This window comes from Rhizophagus irregularis, chromosome 17, assembly GCF_026210795.1.
Source record: "Rhizophagus irregularis chromosome 17, complete sequence".
Classification (NCBI taxonomy): Eukaryota; Fungi; Glomeromycota; class Glomeromycetes; order Glomerales; family Glomeraceae; genus Rhizophagus; species Rhizophagus irregularis.
This window is the reverse complement of record NC_089445.1, coordinates 2,763,050-2,779,730: the sequence shown is the minus strand read 5'-3', so window position 1 is coordinate 2,779,730 and position 16,681 is coordinate 2,763,050. Positions and strand designations below refer to the sequence as shown.

At 24.1% G+C, this 16,681-nt stretch overlaps 1 protein-coding gene across 1 annotated transcript; it reads left to right on the top strand.

Annotated features, from left to right (window-relative positions):
- Positions 1-14,127: 14,127 nt before the first annotated feature.
- OCT59_009325 (uncharacterized protein) lies at positions 14,128-14,858 on the top strand (the record flags this gene model as incomplete). Its single annotated transcript, XM_066133464.1, has 2 exons — positions 14,128-14,182; positions 14,272-14,858. 2 exons carry the CDS (start codon positions 14,128-14,130, stop codon positions 14,856-14,858), a joined length of 642 nt encoding a protein of 213 aa, XP_065999901.1.
- Between the last annotated feature and the right edge of the window lie 1,823 nt (positions 14,859-16,681).

Sequence of the window (16,681 nt, the reverse complement as noted above, 5' to 3'; positions counted from 1 at the left end):
GTATCTATAATTATAATATTTAATTAAAGAAAATATTAGCTACATATAAAGCTACTGAATGGTCATTACTAAAAAATAATCAGGAATTATGTTATGCAAATGTTAATTAGATAGACTGGAAAATTATTTGGCTTATTTTCCATTATTGCAAAGGGTTTCACTGCACTAGTATGCAAATTAACTATTTGTGAACTTTTATAGCAAAACTATTTCATAAAATTCTTCCTTTAGAATCCATTCTAGCATTAAGAAAGCCAAAGCTTTATAAGGAGATGAAATGTATTATGAATTGTAACAAGAAGGAAAATTGGAATCACTTATTTGAATGCCAAATCTATGAATTGACTTAGCAAAAAATTTTGAAAATTACAACAAAAGAATCTATAATTATATATTTAAAACAAAAGCAAATTAAATGTTAAGGTGAAGATTTTATTAGAAATGTATTACAAGATACATTAGAAGTTACAGCAAGGTCAGAAAAATTCCAAAAGTTCTAACACTTGGCATTGGAAATGAAAGTTGAAACTTTCTTAACAACAAAATTACAAAAAGATTTTAAGATATCTCTTACTAAGGCACAAATACTTATGGCCAATATTTTAATACAGTTCATTTTAGCATTTAAAGAATTAATATGAAAATCAAGATGTGAACAAATTATTTTATGAGAAAAGAGAAAAAGCATTATTTGAACAGATAAAATTACTTTAAAATCCAAAATAAAGGACAACTTAAATCAACTTTCAAATAAAGCAAAAGATATATAAACAAGAAAAGCAAATTGAATACAAAAGTCAATTCCTTTGGTAAAGAAATTAATGAATATCTTTATAAAGAAATACATATGTGAAGATTGGATTCCAATAAAGAAGAAGTTTAATAAGGTTACATTATACATAAGTAAAAAATTATTGAAGTAATATTTTTTATAAAAAAAAAAAAAAAAAAATAAATAATTTTAATTTTTTATTATTCTCATTTAATTTTATTCTTATTTATAATATTATTTATAAATTTTATTTTTCTTTTTAGTTTAATTTTGGTTTATAGTATGGTATTTTGGTTTAATGTTTAATCTATAATATTTTATTTTGGTTTAATTTTTAGTTTATAGTATTTTATTTTGATTTACTTTTACTATTTAATTTTATTCTTAATTTATTTGTAACATAATATCTAATATTTGATCAGACTGGCCAGAAGCTGGGAGTATCATTTACAGAATAGTTGTGATTATTATGTAGTTCAAATATATTCTAATAAAATGATACATGATTCAACATTTAAAAAAAAAAAAAAAAATATTTAATTAAAGAAATTAGATTTTATTAAAATAATATAGGTTTTTATATATAATAAAAGAAAAAATGTATTTGTAACAGCCTGTTACATATCTTATTTGTAACATCCTTTTTTTATTTTTTTTTAATAATAAATTTAATATGTGTTTTACAAATAAAATTTTTATATGCAAAATTTAATTTGGAAAACTTTTACTTAATGTATTTAAGACAGTTTCATAGACAAAATTTTAAGTTATAAGCAGTTTCTTGAAATTTTTTAAAAAATTCTTTTGTCTTAGTTACACAACTGATCTTTTGTTTTTGTTTACATTACGCCTGATCTTAAATTTTAATTGGATAAAATTGGGGGTTGTTACAAATAAGATGTGTAACAGGCTGTTGAAAAATCTTACCACACCACCCTCAGTTACACAGTGACATTTAGCGTCACATTATCACGTGATATCCGCATTCGCATTTTTTATATTTATCTGAGGGACTTAGTTTTTTTTTACTAGCCTGATTTCTATTTGTCACACACCTCGGACATCACACCCCAACAAATATTTGTGTAATCGAGGGTGGTGTGGTAAGACTACCCTAGGCTGTTACAATTAGATTTATTTATAATAAAAAATGGATTTTATAAAAAATCACCATAGCGATGGTCACAAAAAGATCACGCACTTTTTACATATGCGAATAATTTGTCACCCGCATCACATCCTCTAGTTTTCCATTTTTATTATTTATTCTAGGGATTTAGAATTTTTTCAGTGCAAAAAATACTATTTGTCACTCCCTGTACATCACATGCTTAATCTCGGCCAAATTTTATAACGCTGTCCAAAATATCCTTTTTTGGAGCTTTAGGCAACGTTACACAATCCAAAAAGGCAATTTTATTTTTTAGCAAAATTCAAGTTTTTGTTACACAAAACTTCCAAAAAAGGAAATTTCTTTAACGATCTTTTAATTCCGGCCAGAATTATAAAATCACGTGACATTAGCGATGCATCGCCATGGTGATAAAAAATAAAACCCATAAAAAATATAGTTAATTTCTTATTAATAAAATCAAACTATTTTGAAAATTAAAAATAATATAATTTAAATATTACAATATAAAATTTAACTATTAATTTACCTACATTATTTATAATAATAAAAATTAAAAATAAAAATCATAAAGAAATAAAATAAAATAAAAATATAAAAATGTTAAATTAAAAAAATTGAAAAATTAAAAAAATTAAGAAAATTAAAGAATTAATAAAATGATCTATATGCAATTACTATATGGGCAGATGGATAATTATGTGATTTTGAAAAAAATTGCACTTTAATATTATTGGTTAATTAATAAATTATAATTTATTCCATTATTTTTAAAAATTTTTAAAATTAAAAGGAATTCATTAAAAGTATTAGTTTTTTTTCTAAAACATTTATATTATTTGTTAAGTGTAATAATAAAAAAATATAAAATTTGTAAATTCTTAATAAAAAATTTTTTTATTAATATATTATAAACAAATTTTTTTTTTCTGAAAAGTTAAATAAAATAATATATAATTAAAATAAAAAAAAAATTTTTGGTCAAACCTTCCTTTTGCTATAAGTCCACCTATATTATATTTTATATTTTAATATTATTATAAAAAGATTTTTAAAAATTTTTTAAGTAATTTACTAATTGAATATAATATTATTAGATTTAGATTTATTTCAATAAGAGGAATTTAACAGTAGTAAATCACACATATTTCTAATATTATATTAACTGGTAAAATATTATAAAAAAAATATTTTTTCATTTTTTTTTTATATTAGTATTATTTAAAATTCTAGTTATTAAGTTATGAATTAGATATTTGTTAATAATTATTTTTATAAAAAAAGATGTAGTAAAAATACTATTTATAATAAGTTTACTTAAAATAATTTTTATAAAAATTTGCATTTTTTTGTAATATAAATACAGTAGTTTTATTATAAATATTACATTACTTTTATTATATAATACATTATTTATTATGCAATTATATTATCAGTTATAATATTATTATATTTATATTTTGTTATATAGTTATATTATATTATTATATTATTATTATATTATATGAGTTTTGTTAACTTGCTCTTTGAGTTAAATAATCTAAATTAAATCACCCTTTCAAAAATTTATATTTTATGCCAATTATTTTTTTTAAAAAATTTTAAAATTTTTTTAAAAAAAAATATTTGTTATTATTTCATTTTACATAGATTTATTTATTTTAACAATATTTCTTATGTTTTTGATTATATAAATTTACTTGTAAATACCCAAGTTAAAATTATATTATGTTATTATAAGTATAAATTTTTTTTATTTATATTATTTGAATGAAAAAAAAATCAGCATATAGAAATTAATGTAAAATTCATTTCTTATTCTCTTATTTTATTAAGACTAATTAATAATTGAATTTATATTGAAAATTAAATTATACTATATATATATATATATATTAATAAATAAATCTTATAATAATTAATGCCAAATTAAGCTTTTTTTTTTTAAAAAAAATAAAATAATAAAAAAATTATTCTGTATATAATATGCTATTTATTACTTATATATTTGCTACTTTAAAGTTTTTATTATATCAGATAATGTTAAATGCTATTAATCAAATCAAAAAGAAAAAGCCAAAAATGTTATTATACATGTACTAGATTCCATTATCTGTTTCCGCATAATTATTTAAGGATTTATAACAGGAACTTTTAAAATTTCTTCATTCATATGAGAAGAAACAATATGTGCTTTAAGTGCTAACCTTGTTCTAAATGTTTTTTCACAACCATCCCAACTACATGATATTCCTTTAGTAATTACCGAAATGTTTTCATGTGGAGGTGCAGGCAACTCCATAGGATGTAAATCAGAATTCTCCGTTTCCTCATCTTTATCTCTTCTAGGTCTTTTTCTTGAGGTAAATGATGATGGTTCATCATTAATGTTCATTTTTCTATTTGAAACACTTTCGCCTAAATCAGCTTTTCTACATAACATTTCTACCCACATCCTTCTCAGTTTATCATCAGCTATACGATTTTGTTCTTGTAAAATCTTTGATATACTCGTTTGAAGTTCAAGATTTTCTTTAATAATACTCATTTCACTATCTTTCAAAGAGATTGTACTTTTTAATTTTGTAATCTCTCTTGATTTTTCATCAATTTCGTCCGCCATTTTTTTCATCTCCTCAGTATTTTTATCAAGTTCTTGTGTCTTATCATTAAGTTTTTGCGTCTGTTCTTTTAAAAGATCTCGAAGTTCCTCTAATTCTTTCTTTAAATCAGTTGTATTAATTTGTTCTTGTTTCTGTAAGACAAACAACAAATTATAGGTTAAAATTAATGAAAATTAAATAAATAAATAAAAAACCATATATTTATACACACAAAATTTTATAAATATAATTAATTACTTGAGTAGACGTTGATGAAGCATTTGAATGTGAAAAACACTGTATAGGAGATTCATCCTGGATGTTAATAATTTGAGATGGTACGACTTTTTCTTGAATTACAATTTGAGATGGAGTCACCAAATCAATTTGCTGTGGAATTTTATATTGTCGTAATACTACTGATTGAGGATCCACAGATCGTAATGAATTTTGTCCCTAAACCAAAAAAAAAAGAGGAGGGGAAATTAAAGGTTAACGATCAAAAAATTTTTTTACTACGATAATAATTATAAAAGAATGAGTTTGTTTACTAACTGATGAAATCACAGGACCTATCTCAATATTATTGTTGTTTGATATAAATTCATCATTTCCAAGAGCCAATATGGCGTGCGCTGGCTGTTTATATTAATAATAATTAAAAAAAACCATGAAAGAAAATACATATAAAATTAAATTTATACTCACAGATCGCGATTGAAAATTTTGAATGATTGGTGTATATTGATATGTATAAGGCCTATAAGGTGACTGTATATACGTTTGAGGATAAATACCTGATGGAACCTGGTTATAATACTAATATAATAAAGAGTAAGAAACATTTAAAGCGGTTGAAAAAAGTAGATAAAACGAATAAAATCTTGTATTACTTACATAATGTGGATAATATGGAGTGATACGAACCATTTCACGAGTTTGAAGATGATTAGGTATAGAAGATAAATGAGAATATATATGTTGTACTAAAGAATATTTCGTTTGAAAATTATAATTATGACAAGTTCTCCATTTACAATTAAATGATGACAGAGTATTCAAATGAACAGTAGCAATATGTGCCCCTAAGTCAGGTAAAGACAAAAAAGAATCACGACAATTATCCCATAAACATGGATATTGAATAATTAATTCTGTAGGTGTAATATTTGTAGTAGACATAAAATTTTTTTTCTTTTTTTTTTAAAAAAAATTTGTGTACTTCGATATGCCAAAAGAATTTTTTAAAAAGAAAACAAAATAAAATAAAAAGATTATGAAAAAAATGATTCTTTTGTTTATTTAAAGAAAATTGAAATGATTATAATGTTTGTAAGACGGATTATATAATAATTAATGAAGTAATGCGTAAATGAAGTACAAAACGTAATGATAAACTTGCAGATCGGATACTGTGAGGTTTTGTACAAATATCCGTAAAAAGGTTAATGAAAAAAGTAATTATCCGTAAAAACAATGGTAAGTTAATGTTATGCAAAATTGGAAATGCAGAAATTATAGAGTTCTAAATATATATTCCAGAAAGGTTATAATAAAATAACCTATATTTATTTATATAATGAGTAAATTAAACCTTTTATTATTGTTATTATTATATGATGAGCTGATACTCTCTACCAATAATATCCCATTGTTTTTTTATTTTTTATTTAAAAAAAAGGATAAAAAAAAAAATTTTTTTTCCCCTTCCCTTTTCAACCCTATATATATAATTTTTAGTGCCAAAAGATCTATACTAATGTGGAAATCAACAGATTTGTGTTACGAATTATGCAATCGTTCTGAGTAATTTTAGTAATTTTATTATAATAGTTTAAGCGAGGCGTAAGTCGTTTCAACTTTCATAACGGCAACACAAATCATGTTCAGCTAGTTGAACAAATACTATTTAAGGATAATATACTATTTATTCTTTATCATGTGATGCTTTTTTTTTTTGATAACCGAATTAATTTTTAAAATGTAATTAATCGTTATTTAGTTTTATCTACATTTCCTAATAGTGATTTTTCCTAATGGGATGATGTTTAGTTATAAGCCACATTGGTGGCACAGTTGTTTCTATTTTTGTCAGTGTGTAACATTATCTGTCATATACTGTATATTTATTATTATATAAGATAAGCTTAACTATAGAAGATATAGCAATACATTTAGAAAGAGTCTACAATTTTGCTATAAAAAGTCTTAAAAGGTTATTTGGTATTTTATTAACTACTGATATCTCAGTTTTTCATGAAAAATATATCACAACCAAAGATATTTGACTTTTTAACTTTATAGAATAATAATGAGAAAAATGATATATATTTTAGTATATAAACTTATAAAAAGAACTATAAACAAATCTGAGTCTGCTTTTAACAAGGCTGTAAAATTTTACTAGAATCATCTTTTAGAAAGTTTTAGAACAATAAAATTAACTAATAGATAACATAGCTAATATAAGTTTCATATTAGATCATAGTGATGATAATCAATCAGATGAATATGTAGACTTACTATATTTAGAAAACATTTAAAGTGAAGTATAGTTATATGATTTAACCAATTATTACAAACTACAAGCCATAGTATCAAAAATTTTTTTTAAAAAAACATAAAAAAAACAATAAAATTTTCATAAAAAATAATGAAAAAAGCAAATTTTTCTTTAAAAAATCATTAAAAATACTATAAAAAAAATGAAAAACTAAATTTTAAAAAAATTTATAAAAAAATATAAAACCAGTTTAGTGATAATAGCTGCAAAATTTTTTTAAAGCTTCTGCAACAGTATCATTATTCTTACTATTTATAGAAAGTACATACCTATATTTTAATATTTGTAAGTATTATAAACATATAGTGTAAATAAATACCAATTATATCTATTTGTTTTATAGATGAAATCAATTAGAATTAATTATCATGTTTCTTAATTGCCAGTCTATCATTTAATGGTACAAAATTAATTTGTAGATTTAACGCAGATTTTATATGAATTATGTTGGCATATTTTAATGTCAATTTTGTCTTACAAGATTATGTAAATATAATGATGACTTACTAATTAATAATATTAAACGTAAATAAATCACAAAAAAAATTTTTTATCGTTTGATATAAAATTTAACAAGTTTACTTTAAAGGAAGTTACTATTCCACTTTATATTTTAGTAGGACCCTAGACATTACATATACAACTCAGTGGCAATTTTTTCACAGATTGACCTAAATTTCACAAAAAAAAAAATCAGTTTTTTGCGATTATCTCAGCATCTAGCAGTCTAATTTGTATGAACTTTTTTTTGTTTTGTAGCTCTCATCAAGCTCTACAAAATAAAAAAAAATCTGCATGAATCAGATCACTGGATACTGAGATAATCACAAAAATGGAAAATAAAAAAAGAGCAAATGGGTCTTTTTTGGCAAAAAGTTAGTTGTGAGTTCTATAAGAGATGTCTGTAGTCCTATTTTAGTTAAGTTGAGATTTTTTATACATAAATTTTGCAAATTTTATGAGATTTTTTTTTACTATTTAAAAATATATATATTATTTTTTTTACCAAATTAACAAAATAACAAAAAAAAATATTTTCTTTTATTTTTTTTTTTAGTTTTTTTTTGGTATATCTTGATCTTACTAGTTTTGAAAAATACACCCAAGTAATGTAATACCTTTTTTTAGCAAATTTTTGAAGTATTTATGTTGTTATAATGTATTTTTAAAATAATGCAAATACTATTTCAGAGTAATAGTATTTAATATATAAAAATCTATCAAAATTAATTATAAATTGCCAATTATTTTGTACTACTGAGTGGTGAACTGGCAATTAAGTTGCTTAAAGTATGCAAAAATAATGCTCTTAATAAATTGTTAGAAGATGCAATAAGTTTTAATTTAATATTCTTACTCTTTTAAATGTAAAATATTTAACTTTAAACCAAAATTGCTAATAAGATAAACTTTTATAAGTTTATGAACTTTATACTTAATGTTTGTTATTTCCTTACATTTTATTTACATTAAGATCTTATTCAATTATTATATATTCTTTAATAATAGCAGTAATTATTAAAGGCAAATAATTTTAATTGCGAATAGCGTAAAAATATTTAATTTTATCTAATAATAAGTTAGTGTTCTGCACAGATTGAATTAGTTCAAATTCAAATTTGATTCAAAATTCAATTTGATTTGATTCAAAGTTTGATAAATTTGAGATTCAAATCAATTTAATTTGATTCGATTTAAAATTTGAGATTCAATTTAAGATTTAATTCAATTTAATTTGATTTGATGATTCAATTTGATTTAATAATTTGATTAGATTTAATGATTTAATTTGATTTAACGATTTAATTTGATTTAATGATTTGATTTGATTTGACGATTTGATTTGATTTGATACATTGGTAAATTTTTTAGGGTAAAAATCTGCAAATATGCCAACATAATATACATATCTTCAGAAACTACCTGTAGTTTTTTTAATTGTATTGATATTATAATGATCACCCATTAGTTAAAATAACTTTTGATAAAAGATATCTGCAAAGATCTCTGGCCTAAATTTCTGTACAGATCTGCTACCTTGTCAACACATGTCAGAAAAAAATTTTTAATATGACTAAAATCTGCGCAGATCTGCAAATGTTAAAAAATCTGTACAGAATTTTAAAAATTTTTCTTCAGAATTTTTCAAAACAAAACAATTCAAATTCAGTTATTTGCTATTGTTTTAATGTATTAATTTATTTAATAAAAGCATTACAAATTATATGTACAAATCAATTAAAACTACACTAATTATTCTATACTACAAATTTATATGTTGTTAATAGTTTGAATAGGACTTCGCTTACTTATAATAAAGGTCACTGTAGAAAATTGGCCCTTTACTAATAGTTTTTACCTTACTTTTTCTTAAATTCTATTGGTTAATTAGCTAAAAAGGAAAAAAATCATAAAAATGTAATATAAAATTTCCTTTATAGTAAGATCTGCAAAGAATTTATATATGATTTTTACCTTAGGCCTGGGGGTGACCTATCTTATAAGTAAGCGAGATCTTGTTTGAATATTATTCCAGTTGGTTCAATTCTAACAAACAACGGTGATTTACAAATGAAAAAATAAATTTGAAACAAGTACTAGCTTCAAAATATATAATCCAGCAGTCAGGATCTAAACATACATCACGAAGTTTAACCAAATAGGAATTTTGTATTTATCAAATGGCAGTATTTGATAAGTATTAAGTGTGCTTGGACATTCTCATTGCACTGCGGGAGTGGGGGATTTTCATCTTTATGTATAATTGTACTAAACTTAATAAAATTTCGACCGAACACACTTTAAACAAAAAAAAAAAAAAAAAAAAAAAAAGTATTTGATAAGTATTAAAAATTTGTATTTATTAAGTAATAAAAAAATAAAATACTTAAATACTACAATATTTTATTATTTATTAATTATTTAATTTTTTAAGCATTTTTTTAATACTTTAATTTAACATTTATAGATACTTTTTCAATATATCTTGTATTTAATAAATGCTATTTATAAATATTTAGTAAATGCTTTAATAAACATTATGATATAAAAGAAACGATCATTAGTATAATGATCATTAAAAAATAGAATTTCAAAATACCATATATCATGGGCCATAGAGGACCCTGGATATCTAATATAAAGGTCATAATGGACTTTTGGCCAAAAACACCCCTTTTTGCTGAAACTCAAAAAATCGTTTTTTGTAAATATCTCAGCATCCAGTAATTCAATTTTAATGAACTTTTTTTTATTTTGTGGCCCTCATTTAGCTCTACAATTTAAAAAAAAGTTCATCAAAATTGGACTACTGGATGCCGAGATATTTACAAAAAACGATTTTTTGAGCCCCTGAAAAATGGGCCAATCTGCCGAAAGTGTGACTTATGACCTGTTTTGGAGATATCCGGGGTCCTGGCCATAGTATCCCCCTATGCATAGTACCCCCTTGAAAAATTTCATAGAATTGTATAGTATCTGGTGGATATTTTACAATTATCTTGTGATCCAGTAATCAGATTTGAGCCATTGTTTTTTTGTTTGATAGCTCTTATTGAGCTCTTCAAAATATAAAAATGATCATTCAAATTGGACCAGTAGAATGTGAGATATTCGCAAAAAATGGAATTTTTAGGCTTTGTTTAGTACCTGGGGGTACAGAGTCAACCCCGATTTTTGCAAGATACCCGGGATACTGTAGCCCGCTATATACGGTATTTACCTATGAAATTCTTAAATACTTTAAAGTTTTTTATAATGGAAAACTGTAACCTAAAATAAAAAAAAAATGAACATTAATATAATGTTTATTAAAAATAACAAAAAGGATTATTTTGAAGTTGGTACCTTCAAAATACTTAAAAATAAGAGTCTGGGACTTAAAATAAAAAAATAAATATTAGTATAATGTTTGTTAAAGAAAGTAAAACAAAAAAAAAACTTCAAAGTGTTTACCTTTAAAGTTCTTCATCATTACAGTTTACTATCCTAAAGATTTTCAGCAAAATGGAAACCTGGAATTTAAAATAAAAAAAGAATGAATATTAGTTAATGTTCGCTAAATAAAATTAATAAAAATAATTTTATTTGAAGGAATACCTTCGAATTTCATTTAAAAAGCATCTGGTAAGCCAAAAATCTACAAAAAAAATAAAATATTAACTAAGGTCTCATTTAAATAAAATAAAAAAAATACAGAATTTTGAAGTTTTACCTTTGAAATTTTGTTAAGAAGGCACCTGGAAAGCCATAAATCCACAAAAAATAAAAAAATTGAAACGTTAGCTAACATTTTGTTTAATTTTTAAAAAAATATAAAAAAAATTAAAGAATTTCAAAGGTATCTGTATTCATCTTAAAAATTCCATTCAATCTAAATGGCTACCAGAAAACTTACAAAAGAAAAAAAAATCAAAATGTTAGTAATGTTTCATTTAAATAAAATAAAATAAAATTAGTTTCATAATAAAAAGTTTGTTACGAAACTAATCATGTTGAAAATTCCATCCAAGCTGGAACCAGAGAGCCAAAAATCCAAAAAAAAAATAATTAATGTTAGAAACGTTCTTTTACAAAAATAAAATAAAAAAAATAAAAAAATTTTGAAGAAATACTTTTAAAATTCCATCCAGAAGAGTTTAGAAGAGCCAAAAACCTAAAAAAAAATTGAAATGTTAATAACATTTGGGGTCTTTGCAATAGTAAGGTACAAAACTCAAAAAAAAATTTAATTTTACTTTATATACTAATTGTGTTTTTTTTACTGAAATAAATGCAAATTTAATATTAATTCAATTTTTAATTTTTTTTGAGTTTCATACCTTTCTATTGCAAAGATCCCATTTTATTAAAATAAACAAAAAAATAAATAAAAAATAAAAATAAAATTGAAATTTACCTTCAAAATTAAAGTTTTTCAGCATTCTAGACTTATAAAGAAGAGAAAAACAAACGTTGGTGAACATTTATTAAAAAAAAGACTCCTTCTTTTTTAAGTTATTTACCTTTAAAATCAAGTTTGAGATACATATCTTTGGTGTCTTGGCAAAAATAAAAATGAACATTAGTTAACATTCGTAAAAAAACTAATAAAAAAAATATTTTTGAAGAATATAAAAGATATAAAATTGCTATAAATCGCTGGTGTCACGTGATTTTTAATAATATATAATTTATCACCCTACGTCACACCTTCCTTATTTCCGTTTTTACTATGTATTCCAGGAATTTGAATTTTTTTAGTATAAAAAATCCTATTTGTCATCCTTATTCGTCACACTCATAATTCCAGCCAAATTTTATAATTCCAGCCAAAATATCCTTTTTTGGAAACTTGAATAATGTTATACAATCCAAAAAGACAATTTTGTTTCTCATAAAAATCAGGGAAATGAGTTACACAATATTCCAAAAAAGGAGGTCATCTAAAGCAGGGGCAAATCACGTAATTCAGTGTAATTTTAATTAGAATAATTTTTTATAAAGAAAGATTAATAAAAACTTTAAAATCATAATATAAGCGTATTTTTATCTGCTTTGCAAGTTTACTTAAGGAAAAAAAGTGGATTTTGAATATTGTTTTTGACTTTACATATGAATGAACGAAACTTTACTGATCATATTCAAAAATGGATAACAAAATTGAAAAAGTCAAATAAATCAAAAACAGCATTCAAAACCCTACTCTGCGCTCTAAATAAACTTGCAGAGCAGGCAAAAATGCATTTAAAATGTGTGTTTAGAATGGTTGAATATATGGTAAAAAGTTTTATTTTATAAAAACAATTTTTTTTTGAAGTCATGTGATTTGACCCGCTTTAAACAACCTCCAAAAAAGGCAATTTCTATATCGATCATTTAATTCTGGTTAAAATTAAAAAATCATGTAACACCGGTGATGATTACTGCTGGCAATAAATAGCAAACTCCTAAAAGATATACCATCAAAATAAAGCTCACGAAGTATTTAGAAAGTCGTGAGCCTATAAAAAAGAAAGCTGAAACATTAGTAAGAGTGAATAAATCAGCCTATATGTAAATGTTTATAACTATAGATAAATGCATCATATGGGCTGATTTGTCTACCTTTAATTAAAATATTGATTTTGTTACATTTTTATTATACAAAATACTATTATTACTATATAATATACAGTAAATTGGGGGTGAGTATTAAAAAACTTTTATTTAATGTTATTATACTTTAAATTGGTAAATATTTCTTTTAAATTAATATAATTCTTAGCACTTACTATATATATTAAAAATTTGTATCTCAACTTTAAACGTAAATATCTTCAGATCTAATGATCCAATCAACAAGCTCTTTTTTCGCTCATATAGACCAGATCAAGGGCTTTCTGAAGAGCCTAAATTTATAAAAAACGGATCAGTGGATCCCAAGATATTTGCATTTAAGCATGTTAAAAAGTTCGTACCTCAACTTTAAACGTAAATATCTCTGGATCTAATGATTCGATCGGCAAGCTCTTTTTTCGCCTATAAAGTCCAGAACAAGGGCTTTCCAACAAGCCTAAAATTATAGAAAACGGATCAGTAAATCTTGATATATTTGCGTCTAAAGATGGTAATACAAATTCTGACATAAAATAATTATTTTTATTGTTTGAAAATATCGATTATGATACCATCTTTTATATGATATTTTTATTATACTTTTATAAACATTTATAGCTACTAAGACTATATAAATTTTTATTTTACTTTATATTTTATTAAAATATACTTACTTTTTAATAATATATGTTAAAAATTCCATATATATGAGAAATGGGTTTTTTCACACCTCTTTTACATTTAATAATTTAAGTTTCGCAAATGTAAATTTTTGTTCAACTTATTATTTAGTCAAGTGATCATTAATCAGATGATTTTTTGGTATTACAAAACAATTTTGAATAACGAAAATTGTGAAATAACTCTTTTTAATGCAGAGTAGACAAATAAAAATGGAACATAACTTCTTCCTCAATTTTTTAAAAACATAATAATTCCGCAGTAAAAAATAAAAATTTTTTTTACTCTCATTTTTATTAATATGGAAGATAGTAGAAATATACAAATAGCCGAAAATAGGTTTCCTTATGGAACTGGTGAAGAACATAGATTTTTACATTTTACATATACACATTATTTTCAATATTGTGAAAGTCTTTTTACTTCTTTTTTTCTGGACCTCAAGTAGAAGTTCAAAATAATATTTTAAAAGCAAATTTTGGTCTATCAAATGAAGAAATACTCAGTTGGGAGAATAGAGCCGCTCACTATAAAATAACACCTCAAAGTTTTTCTTTTTTTTTACATGTTGCTATGTATTCTGCTTCTCAGGGTTTTAATGCAGTATACTCTGGAATAAAAGAGCGCAGCAAAGGAAGAAAGCAAATGTTACGTTTAGTGAGAAAGCATGACGAAAAGACTAAAAAGAGCAAGAAGGCTAAAAAAAATAAGAAGAAAAAATACCAATCTGAAGATTCCGATTCTAATGTGCTTACAAATGTAAGTACTAGTGGAATAATGAGAAATACTAATGATGATGATGATCAATTGGGTGTTGATCAAAATGTAATTATAAATCGGTCAATTGCGGATGCCTCTGGATCACAATCACATGTTAATCAACATATTGATATGGAAATCTCAACAGTACAACTTATTTCTGAACTGGATGTAATGCCTCAGCCGCAGCTTATAAAACAACCAGTTGACAATTCATCTAATTTGACAAAATCTTTGAATAAAAAAAAGAAGTCAAATAAAAATATTATTTAACAAGTTATTATAGGTCATAAACCAGATGATGATGGTACATCACGGATTAGAAATATATTGGTTTATGATATTCCAGTATCCTTGACACCAGAAGAAATTCTGCAACAGTTAACTCTGTGGGAAAAGACTATCTTGTTACAAACGAAACAATAAAAGAAATACCAGACAGTTCGTTTGAAGATAGAATTAACTTCCTTTTGTCTAACCCAGTTTGAAGGTAATGATGATCCAGTTTGGACTACAGATTTAAGGGGATACTGGTTCAGTGGTTTCCAGCAAGGTGGACACTCAAAGAAAGAAAATAACGTGAGAAGTTTCAAGCTACAATTCAAAAAATTCCAGATTTAATGACAGTAGCAACCTTATGGAAAGATCATCGCCCACATTCATTCCTTACTGCGATTAATGGTTTAAAAAGCTTTAAAATTATACAGACAGCAAAAGGGGATCGTAAGCTTATTGGTTATTTTGAAAAGTGGGTTGATATGCGTACAGCATTAGATAATCAATATGATTGGGAGTAACAGCACCTGTTTTGAAATCGACATGATCTTTCAATACAACGAACAAGATCATTTGGCAATAATGCTAACAAGGATCAGAAAAGAACTTCAGGAAGTCGACAGACTGATAAAAGTCAAAAGAATTCTAAGAATTCTAAAAAGAAACTACAAGAGACAAAATCTGAGAAGCATAAAATGCAGAAGAAAGATAAGTCCCGTAAAATATCACGATTTAAGGTCTTAGCAGAAATTTTAGATGTTTTACGTAAATTAATTTAGGATATACTAGATTTTTTTAGGTTTTAGAATTGTTTTATGTTTTATTTTTATTTTTTTTTATAGAGAAATATCTTTAAGCTAGTCACCAAAGGATGTACGAATACCGGTAGGATGTTTTATGCATGTGAAAGTATTTGGGCAGGCATTAAGGTTGCTTGTCTAAACCTCTTCAAAATCCTACGATTAGTTTTGTCAAAATTTTACTATAGATTTATTATAGTTTCAGCAGAGTTTTGGCAGTTTTAGCATTTATAATAAGTTTCGGCAGTTTCACTTTTCTCCAAAGTTTCGCCAGTTTTTTAATATAACTTTAATATAGTTTTGGCAGAATTTTGCTTTTCGGTGAAATGCCATCTTGCCTAAACCCCTAAGTTTCGGCAAGCAACCTTAGCAGGCATAATGGTAAATAGTTCTTTTGAACACATATTCTTAAGTCATCAAGTTTTTTATTAGTTTTTATTCAATCTTGTATTTAAACTAGATTAGTTCAATTTTGTATATTTTTCTTTTATAATAAATTTTTCCTTTGTTAAAAAAAAAAAAAAATGCAGAGTAGACAAATCAGCCCATATGTTAAGTATTTGTATTAGAGTAATTTTTGAATTACAGTCATAACTTGATATAACGATTCGGGATAAACCGATTTTGGCCCATAACGAACTTTTTTCTTAAACCAAAACCATCTATAATCAATTATATCACTATATACCGACTTTATTATAAATTTCGCGATATTACATATAACGAAGTTAATCATAAAACCAGTCATACTTATTTATTCGCGATAAACCGATACCATACTAATTCCAGCCGGAATTAACTTAGTCTCGGCCGGCATTATTCAACGCAGCAGACCACCAATTCTCAATTTCGGTGCATCTATTTACAAGATTCTGTATGATAACATTGTATTGAACTATTGGTATTATAAATACATTTTAAGGTGATAAAATTTGACTTTATATTGATATACTTTTTTAGATATACCGGTTTTATACTTTTTAATATATCAATCGGTATAATAGAAATATTTGATTTATC